General features: G+C 41.0%; 1 protein-coding gene across 1 annotated transcript; it reads right to left on the bottom strand.

Annotated features, from left to right (window-relative positions):
• Positions 1-4,662: 4,662 nt before the first annotated feature.
• On the bottom strand, positions 4,663-12,189 carry LOC139927772 (uncharacterized). Its single transcript, XM_071920049.2, has 6 exons — positions 11,865-12,189; positions 10,780-10,994; positions 9,636-9,708; positions 9,426-9,516; positions 8,799-8,908; positions 4,663-7,963 (listed from the first exon to the last, which is right to left on the bottom strand). The coding sequence occupies exons 1-6, from the start codon at positions 12,007-12,009 to the stop codon at positions 7,572-7,574; spliced, it is 1,026 nt and encodes a 341-aa protein (XP_071776150.2). The 5' UTR covers positions 12,010-12,189; the 3' UTR covers positions 4,663-7,571.
• Positions 12,190-12,501: the final 312 nt, after the last annotated feature.

Below are 12,501 nucleotides of genomic sequence, written 5' to 3' on the forward strand. Positions count from 1 at the left end.
CCTTAAAGGGGCAACAAGTAAAGAGTTTCACTGTCGCCACGGCACACAGTGACCAGAGTAACATCTGCAGGGGGGGGGGCAGGGCTGTGGGCTACGGAAGCCCATTGAGGACATTTATTCATACAGTTTATTTACGCCATTTTCCTGTGATAACGAGTCAATTTAACTTTGTTTTCTCGAGAAATCAAGATATTTATATCCATTTTCCCAAGTTAACAACATCATTTTCTCATTATCTCGAGATAACAAAGTAATGGGCCTAAAGTAATTATCTCGTTATCTTGAGAAACTTTTGCCATTTTGCCGAGATAATTAATTAATTTTAATTGTTCCAGGAGATTTCCAAACTGCGGTGCGTCACTCCTGACACGACGACATGCCGACTGACTGAAGACGCTCTGAACACCGGCAGGTACGTTAATAATTCCCAAGATAATTTTCTCATTATAATCTTGAGAAAACAAGCTTCGTTATCCCCGAGATCTCGAAGGTAATTTTCTCATTATCTCGGGAAAATAAAACGTGTTATCTCGAGTTAATGATATAAATAACTCGATATCTCGAGAAAACAGAGAAAATTAAGTCGTTATCATGGGATAAAGATGTAAATAAAAAGGTAGAAATATACAGTATGTCCTCAATGGGCTTCCGTACTACTGTACCTTTCAACATCCAACTAATCAACGAATCAAAGCTTGAGGAATCATTACACACTATACATAGCAGTAATCCCTTAAAGTGTTTGTAGCGCTGGGAAGAAAACAGACAACAGTGGAGAAAAACGGATCTGAAAATGTTTCGAGTGGCAGGAAAAAGTCGAGTCAACATCCAGTAATGACAAGTCCGAGTCAAAATCCAAGTCCAAGACAGAAATGAGAAAATACCAATGATTACTTGGCCAGGTGGCGCTGAGATTCCTGGATGTCAAAACTCACTCGCCCACATCCCGGAGCTTCAGAAAGGTCACAGGTTACTTAAAAGCCGTGTAATGTAGCAGCGTTATTCATCGACTGCCGCCTGCTGCTTTCCATTTCGATTGAAAACGAAGCGACCGGTGAAGTTTGAAATTGGGGTGCGGCGGCCCTTTAATGTCCCACTAATGAGGCCATTCATCACTGAAGATGATGTATTGGGGACTTGCCTTCTTACTCATAGCGGGTCAAGACGGTCTTTGCCTATAAACAGCTATCCTTGCACTGACCGATACAGGAAGCAAACACCGTCCAACCAGAGCCTGTCTACCCCCCACCCCCACCCCCCCTCATCCAACCCCCTCCCCTCCCTGTAGTCTCTTCACTAAAAATAGAGCAGCAGCCAGATTGCTGATCTTTATCGGGAACTGAAGGGTAAAAAAAAAAAAAAAAAGAGAAAAAAAAGGGTCTATTGGAAAGCTGGAGTCCTTGGCCAGTCTATTTTCCCAGTGTAGAGCCACAGGGCCACAGGGGGGGGGGGGGGGGGGGGGGGGGGATATGGGCCAGACAGGCAGCTGATTGGCTGATTTAAATTCACATTCACAGTAAAAAAAATCAATCAGAAACAGAAGAATATCATCATATGTTATATTTACTCTGAAGATCTGTTATAACACAGTGAAGATCTGGGTGATAATCTTCTGAGTAAATCTGTTAAGGAAGATTCTGTGAAAAGAAAATGCAGCATAGGTGCAGCGTGTCTTATTTCTAACTCTTTTGTACAGGAGTGAATGAGGCTTAATGGAGGGAAAAAGTAAAGAATGAAGTCGTCTCGGCCGCGGCGCAGGCAGGAATTCGTCGCATTCACCGCGGGCGGTGGAAATTAATATGAAAAATGCCAAGGCAATGGGATTTTTCACGGATATTAAACTATTCGAAAAATGGATTTTGGTCAATAGAGCAAAGACAATGAGTAAATAATGGTATCACAGCCGGAGTCTCAGAGGAATTAATTGGAAGATGATTTAGTCCTTTCATAGAGGTACAGGCTGCAGACTTGACCTTGTCACGACTTGATTACGTATTTTGAAGCCTGGAAAGAGAGGGAGAGACAGACAGAGAGAGAGTGAGAGAGAGAGAGAGAGAGAGAGAGAGGGAGGGAGAGAGGAGGGAGGGAGGAGGAGTTTTCTGCCCTTTCAGGTTGAACTTTTTGTCCCATCCTGCACACACTCCCTCCTAATTTTATCTCTTATTTCAGGCACAGTACCTTTCTCTCTCTCTCCCTGCTTCTGTCTCTCTCTCTCTCCCTGCTTCTCTTTCTCTCTCTCTCTCCCTGCTTCTCTCTCTCTCTCCCTGCTTCTCTCTCTCTCTCTCTCCCTGCTTCTCTCTCTCTCCCTGCTTCTCTCTCTCTCCCTGCTTCTCTCTCTGTCTCTCTTCCTGCTTCTCTCTGTCTGTCTCTCTCTCCCTGCTTCTCTCCCTGCTTCTCTCTCTGTCTCTGTCTCTCTCTCCATGCTTCTCTCTCTCTCCCCCTCCTTCTCTCTCTCTCTCTCTCTTTCCCTCCTCTCTCTGCCTCACTCTCCCACTCCTTCTCTCTGTCTCTCTCTCTCTCTGCTTCTCTCGGTCTCTGTCTCTCTCTCTCTCTCTCTCACTGCTTCCCTCTCTCTCTCCCTCCTCTCTCTGTCTCTCTCTCTCCCTCCTCTCTCTGTCTCTCTCTCTCCCCCTCCTTCCCTCTCTCTCTCTCCCTCCTCTCCCTGCTTCTCTCTCTCTCTCTCAAATTTTTCAAATTCAAATTCAAGACTTATCTTGAGGCTTCCTGAAACCTTGACATTTAAACAGCGGTGGCAAGAGTACTACAACGTCCTATCCAAGTAGAAGTACTGTTACTTTACTGATATTTTACTTAAGTAGAAGTGAAAGCACTGGTGTCAAAATCAAAGTAATGAAGTAAAAGGCAAAAGTGTCTCATTTAAAATGAACTCAGATTAAAAGTTTCTGAGCTACTTTTTTAGAAAAGAGAACATTGTTAGATTTGATCTTTCCCATGTGATTCTAAAAGGAGAGAGGACAGAGTTCAAACTTGATTCTTTTAACTGGAAACATTGGAAATTACAAAGTAAAGTGCAGAAAGTAAAGCCAGTTTACTCTTCTCACTGTGAATCGTTGGAGTTTGTCAATTTACAACTGCTCAGTTTCTGTTACTGATGCAGAGCCACAGAATCTGTTCTCTGTAATGGATGTGATTTAAAATGTAGTGAAGTACAATACGTCAGCAAAACGTACTTAAGTAAAAGTTCAATTACTGACTTTAAAAAATACTCAAAAACGTACAAGTACACAAAAAAGCTACTCAAATACAGTAATGTGAGTAAATATAATGAGTTACTTCCACCCTTGCGTTTAACTCCATCATTAAATCAGTATCTTCAGCCAAGCAATCAAAGCGCCTGCTGACAGTGCTGATAATTCCCATAAAGCACTGCAGCTTTAAACCTTTCAGTCAGCGCACTTATAAACGCTGCATAAAAGCCATAATACCTTTGAGAATGCACTTTCCTGTGATTATGAGTCCAGTGTCTTTCTATTAGCCCTGAGGGGAGTAGGGGGGAAAAAAAAAAGTGAGTTTTTTTTTTTTTTTTTGCAGCACAAGCTCCGCTGCAAACCGTTTCAGCTTCATTCACAACCACAGAGTACAATAAAAACAAATTATCCTGCCAAACCACGGGCCCTTGGATGGAATTAGGCTGAAATCCCAGCGGAGGAAAACGGAGCTGATTAAATGTTGCTTTCTTAATTGAGAGAGCCAAGCTAATTTGCGATGAATCCCAGATCTTTTCCTCTGCTGCGAGAGGAAGCCATTAATAAAGTCTGTATGTCTAATTATGAGTTATGATGAGCCGGGGCGCTTTATTTCAATGAGGAGACTTTGGAGAAGTTTTGAAAATACTCAAGCAGGAGGGTAACTTGCATTTAAATTTGAGGATTATGTCCCACTTGGTCAAAAATAGATAGATAGATAGATAGATAGATAGATAGATAGATAGATAGATAGATAGTACCAGTGGTTTTACCTGTTTTTCCTTAATGGCTTCGCTATATCTTTGCTCCTGTGGCGCCACCTGCAGGACACCAGGGGGATTTAAACACTTTGTGGTTCCCTTTGTTTCTTCTTCTGTGGATGCAAACAAGAGATGTGACAGTTTGAGGATTACTGTATGTAATATGGTGTTTGAGCGATTTATGTTGAGATTGATAATAGGATTTGATCAATATATCAAAATTGGGCTCCTATTAAATGTCAGATATCAGTCAGTCAGTGCCGTCTACCTCTGATATGATGGAGGTTTGATTTAATTGTTTGTTTTTTAAGTTAATTCTTCATTTAAAGTAATGTATCCCAGAGTTTCCCTCCCATTCAATAGGAGTGGTGGGTCACTCTGCCTTAAAGAGCTGCTGACACTAAAAGAATTTCATCAGTCTGGGTGTCAGTGGAGAGTTTTAGTGTCCCATGATGCTCTAAATGCTGTTTCAGAGGCTTTTCCACCCTGATGAGAAGAAAACACTGGGGGGGAAACACTGGACACCTGTCATTTTTTTTGGCATGAAAATGGTCAAACTTGAAGATACAGAATACTGGCAAAAATAAGAAAAATATTTGTATCAGCTTTCAAAAACACCATAAGTCGAACCCTAACTGATAATAATCATCCATCCAAAAATCTATTTCCCATTCACATCAAGTAGAACAACAGAATCGGCAGCCACATCACATTTTTTTTATTTTCTACTAAGGCAGTGAGTGAGTTCGCTCACTCACGTGATTCACAATATTCAACACAGAAACGTAACAGAATGTCTCTAAGGGGATAAAATAAATTATACAAAACATTTACAAAATAAATTAAGGCAAACATTTGTGGTTTTCCAATATGTGGCATTACCTTGTGTGTGTAACTCTACTCTCTAAAGCTAATCAGGAGTGAAAATATGAAAACATCCTCCAGTCTCAGGAAGAATCTACAAGTCAAATATTCCCATCACAAATAATAAAATGATCTGTGGGCTGTATGGTGTTAGATTTCAAGGTTTGTTTATATCAATATGGCATAAAGGGTATAACATCATGATATTGCAACTGTAATAAGGCTGCACAGTTTTGGCTAAAATGATAATCCCAATAGTTTAAATGTGATTCTGATTATTAGTCTTGATGATTTGAGGAAAAAATAATGTTTTGCACTGTTGGCCTTTTACATCAACATCATCTGGACTATTAAAGTACAGCAGACTTTTTAAATTAAATTAAATGTTTCAATATTGCAAATATGTAGATTTTCTGCAGATTACCGTTTATGGAAACGAATATTACAATATGGTATTACATATGATTAATTGTGCAGCCCTAATCTGCAATACACATACATTGTACAGAAACAAAAATAATTCTGTTTTTGTTTTACTGTGATTAAAGGGACTTTTGTGCTGCTGATGGTCCTTCTGCATCACTGTTGCACCCAAAATCACAGTAAGGAACAGCCTGTTTGGATTTACTGTGATATCATGAAGCAAAAGACAGTTTCATATAGAGTTGCTACTAATTTTTCCTTTTTTTTTCCATTTTTCTTGACTGGATTTAAAGATTTTTGTCTGTGTTCAAAACTCAGCGTCCTGATAGCAGCTTGATACTTACAACCAACTAAGCCAAATCGCTCTCTATCTGGAGATTTTCCACCTCAACAAATATCACAAGTGAAATGACAGCGGGTCTGTGACTAGAGGAAATGTGTATCGGTACTTTTCCAGACTTTTTGTCTATTCCCCACACTTTTCCGGACTTGGAAATGACCAAATGCATACAATTTTTCATAATTCTCAAGACCTGTGCAAGAACCCTGTTATTACAAATAAAATTTAAAAAGGCAAATTTAAAATGTAACAGATATTGAATTAACTGGCAACAGGTAAAATGTGCACAACATGAAAGCCTCCTTACAGTGACCTGCCCAAACCGTTTAAAAAGTTCAAATAAGACGCTCAGAAAATGATCATTTTATAAGGCAAAGGAAGAGTAACAGCTGATTCCTGGGATTGGGACTGATGGATCATAATCACTTTTTAAAACCGAGTGTGTGTGTGTGTTCAAAGCTCAGAGGTTTGAAATGATATGAAGTGACTGGAGGAGGCTTCCCAAAAATCCAGCATGCACAAATAAATCAATCTAACAGGTCAAAAAAAGTAATAAAACAGTAAATGATTGTCATTACCTTCATCATAATCCTCGTGAATAAATAAATCATTTAAAAAACAAATCACAGTTTGCATTCAAACAAATAATGTAAAACAAAAACATGCATAATTATGTTGTGATGTATATAAAAAAAAAAAATACATGCCACAAGTCCAAGTTCACACTTCTAAAATTTACATTATTATAATATTCTGCAGTCTAATCTAACAAATAAGCCTGTCACATCCAGCAGGGTTCGGGTCAAACCCTTTGCAATAAAAATGATTTAGGATCTGGATTTTCCTCAAAATAAAGAGGAAAATAAAACTTCTGCCATGGTAAGACTTTTCTGTGCAATCTGTCACGAAATCATTAAAGTCTAAGACGTTTTCATTCTAATTCTCATTTGAAACTGAAAGGGTTTTTGTGACCCGACCCCCGGCATCCAGACACAGTGGAGTTCGTCACTAACAGAGTTGGATTCTTGCTTTTCCAACAGCAACCTGAAGATGGCAGCATAGAGAGGTATAAGGTATTGATACAGCAAGGAAAGCACATCTTCTACATATTGATTATTTAGATACAGAGGCCAAGTCAGAGACAAGTCTCCAGCCTCATCTATAACATTTACCGTGATGGAATAATCTGCATTATAGTCAAGGCAAACCAGCAGCAACACATTTTGTCCGTAACAGATTTTGGCCATGACCTGCTTCATCAAGGATTATGTAGATTATAGAGCTTCAGTGTTTGGCTTCAGTGTTAAAGGTCACATATTGTACACTTTTTTTTTTTTTAGCAATTTAAGCAAAAAAAACAAAACAAAACAAAAAAACACCTAAATCCAGCTGTTCTAGTGTGTGTTCCCGCCTTTCAGTGTTTCCATCGTAAAGAACAGGCTGTTTTCTGCGGGTGTCGATTTTATGCTAATGAATCGCTGCTCTGATTGGCCGCTTCACTGGATTGTCAGTGATGTCACTAAAGGCTCCAAATCAAAACAGCTCGTAGAATCACACGCTTTTTAACATGTGGAAACTATGCAAACGTTTTGTACAATATGGGACCTTTAAAGCAGGTGCGAATCTAAAATGACGACGGTGCTAGTAAATAAAAAGTAAAAAAAATGAAAGAGTTTCATTCCAGAATGAGACAATTCACAACTTCAAAAACCAGACACCTACTGTAACAAAATAACTGAAGACAGGAAAGTAAAGGACGTGATGTGGTTTCTACTAACGAGTGGAGTGACGTTAAGACCTTTGCTTATGAAATTGTTACGTTTTTGATGAAAGAATCATGTTTGGCTGATGAATATCAAGTGGCATTTTTTACCCCCCAAAACTCATCTATAGCATTTTGGAATGAAATCCTTTAAATAATAAATATCAGTAATAATCTGTTGCATTCCCGTACAGTTCAGAGACTCTGCGGCGAGTTCATTCGGGCCGGTTGCGTCGCCTCAGGCCGGACGCAGGCTGCTCCGCTCCAACATCCTCAATGTTTGTCTCGTGAGACTCCTCAAGAGAGGGCATGAGCTCACTGTCATCCAACTCCTCCTCTTCCTCCTCTTCTCCATCCTCCTCTTCCTCTTCATCCTCATCCTCCTCCTCCTCCTCCATGTCCTCCTCCTCCTCCCTCTCAGACTCCTCTGGTATTTGTTCTCCCAGCTCCTCGGCGCCCGTCGCGGCGGCCTGGGGACGGACCTGTTCAGAAGCCTCCGCTGTTCCTGCACAGGTTTGGTTTTCCTCCGGAGACGCGTCCGCTGCCAGAGTGTCGCGGGCCGCCAGCGACTCGATGAGGTCGTCCAGATTGCGCTCGCCAGACGCCTCTGAAAGAGACGAAACATGTAAGTGATTTTCTCTGTTGGTGATCGGCACTTGAAGGTAACTCGGTCATCTATCAGGCACTGTGGAGGCTGATCCAAAATTGAACTGTCCTCTAAGGGGAATGTGGTTAACAGACAGGGTTTGAAGCCAGTAGTTCTCAACCTTGTCTGCAGGTTTTCACTACAACCAAACACTTCAGCAGCTGATTTCACTAACTGGTTCCCTTCTCTTTGGTGTGTAAATCAGTTAAATCAGCTGCTGTGTTATTTAGCTGAAAGAAAAACCTGCAGACTCTTGAGCCTTGATTGCACAAGTTTAAGAAACACTGGTTTGAAATAATAATTTAAAAAAATACACAGCAAATCAACACATCATATACCATACAGATCAGTTGATAAAAGCAAAGAGGGAGTCAAAAACCAAAACAAAAAAACAAATAGTTTACAAATAGTTTTCCACAGGCTACAGCTTTGAATAAGCAAATTTAGCCATTTAATTACAGTGGAGATAAATGAGTCCTGTGTTGTTTCACTCCTGAGTTTAGGCACTGCATGGCCTTCCTCACGCATACATCTCACAGATTTCAGATCAGATTTCAGATGGTTGTGTAATGTTGTGTGAAGTCCGAGAGTCTACAGGTTTTCATTACAACCAAACACTACAGCAGGTGATTTCACTGATTAGCTCCTCCTCTCTGGTTGAAGATGTTAACCAGTGAAATCACCTGGTGTAGTGTTTGGTTGGAATGAAAACCTGCAGACTCTCGGCCCTCCTATGGTCTAACTTGTTAACATGTACAAAAACAAGACAAGACACAAAGACAGTGGCTCAGCCCACCGTGGAGGTTGAGGGGCGGACAGTCCATCCCTCTCTTCTTCATCAGGCAGCGGATGGTCTGCAGCTGAGACATGATCTCGTTCTTCTGCTCCTGGGCCACCGACTTCACGCTGCAGAGAGAGGAGAGGAGAGCACAAAACAACTGGAAGACGAGAGAACATTGATCTCAGGAGAGCGTGAGTCTGCAAACATGTGTAGTCAAATGTCTGTCCAGACTGAACAAAAATATTTTCCCCTACTCATCCAGACATCCTGTGCAATTCCCAAACTTTTCAAGACTTGGAAACGATCCATTTTATTTCTCCATACTTCTATCTCTTCTCTTAATTTAACTCCTGTTTCACACTGTCCCATTGCTTTTTGAAATTCATTTTGAGTATTCTGCTTTTATTTTGACTGTCAAAGCGCTTTGTAAACTGTTTTTAAAGGTGCTATATAAATAAAGTTATTATTAAGATTAAAGTTATTATTATCTATATTGCCGGCCCACCAGAGGAAACGTGCAGAGGGAAGGACGGGGGCAACAATATGAAGATCACGTTTCACAACCACAGCTGTTGACACAAAGTGCGATAGCAGACCGCACCCCACGAACCCGGGCACAAAAGCATGTAAATGTTGACTCACCAGTTGGTGAGCGGATCCAGCTGGGTGAGGATGGAATTGAGCATCCTCTCTGTCTGCGCCAGCCTCTGTTCCAGCTCGTTCAGCTGGTTCTCTGCACAAACACACGAATAAAAAAATACACCTGAAGTTCTCACGGCAAGCAAATAACCAGTGTGACCAAAGTAAACGGCGGCATGCAAATAGAAATCATATCGCACGCCATACACACACCTGCCTCGGCTGATTTCTTCGCCCCTTTTGAGACTTTGTTCTTCTGAGCCTGGGAGTCGTCTGCAGACTTGATCTGTGGATTCAAAAGTGTCAGCACAGAACATTTCACACCATCCGATTCAACATGTTCCTTGGACATGAAGGGCAGAACAGAACAAAAAACGAGTGGTTTAACACACTGTGACTAATGGCATCGTCCTTGGTGTGTAGAAGAAGAGTGGGTAACTTTGATGTTGGTGGAGGCAAAACACTGGCTAATCTATCACTACCAACCTCACATATAATATCATGAACGAAGAGTACAATGAAAGAATATTTCTATTTTTTATCCTTAATTTCCTATTTTTATCTCCATTTCTTTCTTTTTTTAATGTCATTTTCGTAGACAAGTTATGTGCTTGCTTTTTCTTTTTAATTTTGTTTGAAAATTAGCTTTTGCTTGTAATCCATTTATTTTATGTAAAGCACTTTCAGCTGCATTCTATGTACGAATGGTGTAGAAAAATAAAGTTAATATTCTTCTAACTCTCATAATGCACTTCTAGCCATCAGTAAACCTTTGTACTCTCATGTCAATATAATACCGCTGCTCATTGTTGCCATAAACATCCTCCATGCTCAATGCCTGCACCTTAGTATATATTACACTACTTCTCAATGTTCGATGTGTATTTATTATTTAATGTCATTTACATTACCCACTCATCTCGCACCACATCCTGCTCTTTCAGCACCGCAGCGTTTTTGTCTGCTTTTGTTGTTTGATGTCTAATTATCATGCCTATGCATTTAGCAGAGCAATTCCATCACTTCCCATCATGCTGTACTGAAAGCAATTAACCACAGGCTCTGGTGGTGTGGCCACAATAAGTCAATTTGTTTGTCATCCTTTCTTTCTTTCTATGTGCCCATCTATCTCTGCTGTAGAGCAACTTCCATGACTCTGGAACCCATGAAAACAGTTTCACAAAGAAGTCACAACACATCGGCATCAATAAGAAGCCATGTTTTCTTTGTGGATGCACAAGGACACCAGCAACATTTCTACACCAACACAACACACAGGCTGAAACCTAACCAGCTCATTTAAAGGCTAACCCGTCCTGTGTGTGTGTGTTTTTAGGCGTTGTTTGTAGTCGTTTACCTTCAGAAACTTGTAGGCGGCGAACACGCCCACTCCGATGGCGTACAGGGGCATCAGGGTGAACACGTAGCCCTTGTTGCTGTTGGATTTGAACTTGTCGCTCTTCATCTCTTGCTCCATCATCATCTTCATCTGCTGCATGTTCTCGATGGTCTGAGCCGAGCCGGGGGCGTTCATGCTGACGGGCTGACCTCTCACCGCGCCCGGGCCGGGACCTGCCGACACAAAATAAAACCTCATGATGACCAGTGATCGGGTGGGTGAGGAGATGTTCAGGAAAAATCACCCAAATACTGAGGCACGCTCGCTAGACCAACAGACCCACAGAGCGCTGAAATGATTAGGCTCGTCGATTAGTCAGTCTACAGAAAAGTCATTTATCAAGTAAAAAACAAACATTTGCTGGTATTTCATTATAAAATGAATACTTTAGGGGGGGGGTTTGGCTGCTTGTTAGTCTAACAAAGCGATTTTAAGACATCACTTTGGTCTCTAGTAACTTGGGATGGGCGTTTGTCATTATTTATGACATTTTAAAGACTAAATGATTAATTGATAATGAAATCAATGGTTAATTGCAGCCCTAGACCTGAATATATGGTGAGTGCTTGTAAAAAGGCTCAGAGAAATACACCAACAATTTTGTCAGAGTCACTTTTTTTTTCTTGTTGTAACTTTTACCCAACACCACAGTTTAATGGGTGGCACAATTACTCATTTCTGGCTTTGGAAGTATACTGGTGTTGAAGGCAATGTTCACGAATACAGAGTAAACCCATATTATGATTTTTAACATTTTAAAGAGGTTGAATTCAGCTTTAATGGTGCTGTACATCAGTGCGGCATTAGGGTGTGCTACAAAAACCACAAAAACCCTTCTGTCATGTCTTTTATGTTAAAATTAGTCAGTGTTGTATTGCAAATACAAATTGGGCAGTCTGTTCTTGGGGGAAAATAACACATAAACACAAACATGTAGCTAGGAAGCCTTGAATTCTCTGACGTTTTCTCCCATGACAGCTCTGCTTGCAAGCCACACCATGGCTATGCTAGCTAACTTTAACTAGCTGTAACTTAATTATTACCCTTTCTGTTGTAGCGATGGTCAAATCCCCTTGTCTCCTTCGTCCCGGTCCCCCCGCCGACACCAAACATCCTGGGCAGGACGACGAATGTGAAAAGCACCGCCGTGAAAGCCACGACGACTTGTTGTGATGTTGACAAAACCATCCTCCTCCCTCCCGCGACAACAAACAAACAAACAAACAAACAAAACCCTCGAAAAAAACAACAACTTAACCCGCTGAAGGATGTGGATAAACAACGGTGAGGACAGGGGATGCTGAGCTGTCAGGGCGCTGAACGCTTTGCGATTCAAATGAAGGGAACCTGATGTTTACAAGCAAAACAGCCGTTGCTCGACTGCGAAATACGGTTCACTTCCTGAACTCGCGCGATAACTTCTTCTCTCGTTAGAACACAGGCCAACAATGCGCGCGACTGCCCCCTGCCGTTGGGAGGAATATATTTCTGATTTACTACAAAATGGATAGTTCAGGGTTTGTTTGTTTTTTGCATAGTTCATTTCAAATGAGCTATGTCACGCTGGTGATTGTGTCTTTCTTCTTTATCTTCTCTTCTTGTGTTATCGCAGCAGGTTAGGTTCCATAGCTGACACTCACTGATTCCTCTTATATTATTATCCAGGAAATCCACTCTATA

The sequence above is a fragment of the Centroberyx gerrardi genome, chromosome 24, assembly GCF_048128805.1.
Source record: "Centroberyx gerrardi isolate f3 chromosome 24, fCenGer3.hap1.cur.20231027, whole genome shotgun sequence".
Classification (NCBI taxonomy): Eukaryota; Metazoa; Chordata; class Actinopteri; order Beryciformes; family Berycidae; genus Centroberyx; species Centroberyx gerrardi.

Bases quoted from the DNA above. Each gene is read 5' to 3' on its own strand.
- LOC139927772 (XM_071920049.2), bottom strand. From the start codon at position 12,009: ATGGTTTTGTCAACATCACAACAAGTCGTCGTGGCTTTCACGGCGGTG. The intron at 10,995-11,864 runs GTAATAATTAAG...TTGTGTCGGCAG, and splicing joins CCATCGCTACAACAGAAAGG to GTCCCGGCCCGGGCGCGGTG. The intron at 9,517-9,635 runs GTGTGTGTATGG...GTGTTTGTGCAG, and splicing joins GAAGAAATCAGCCGAGGCAG to AGAACCAGCTGAACGAGCTG.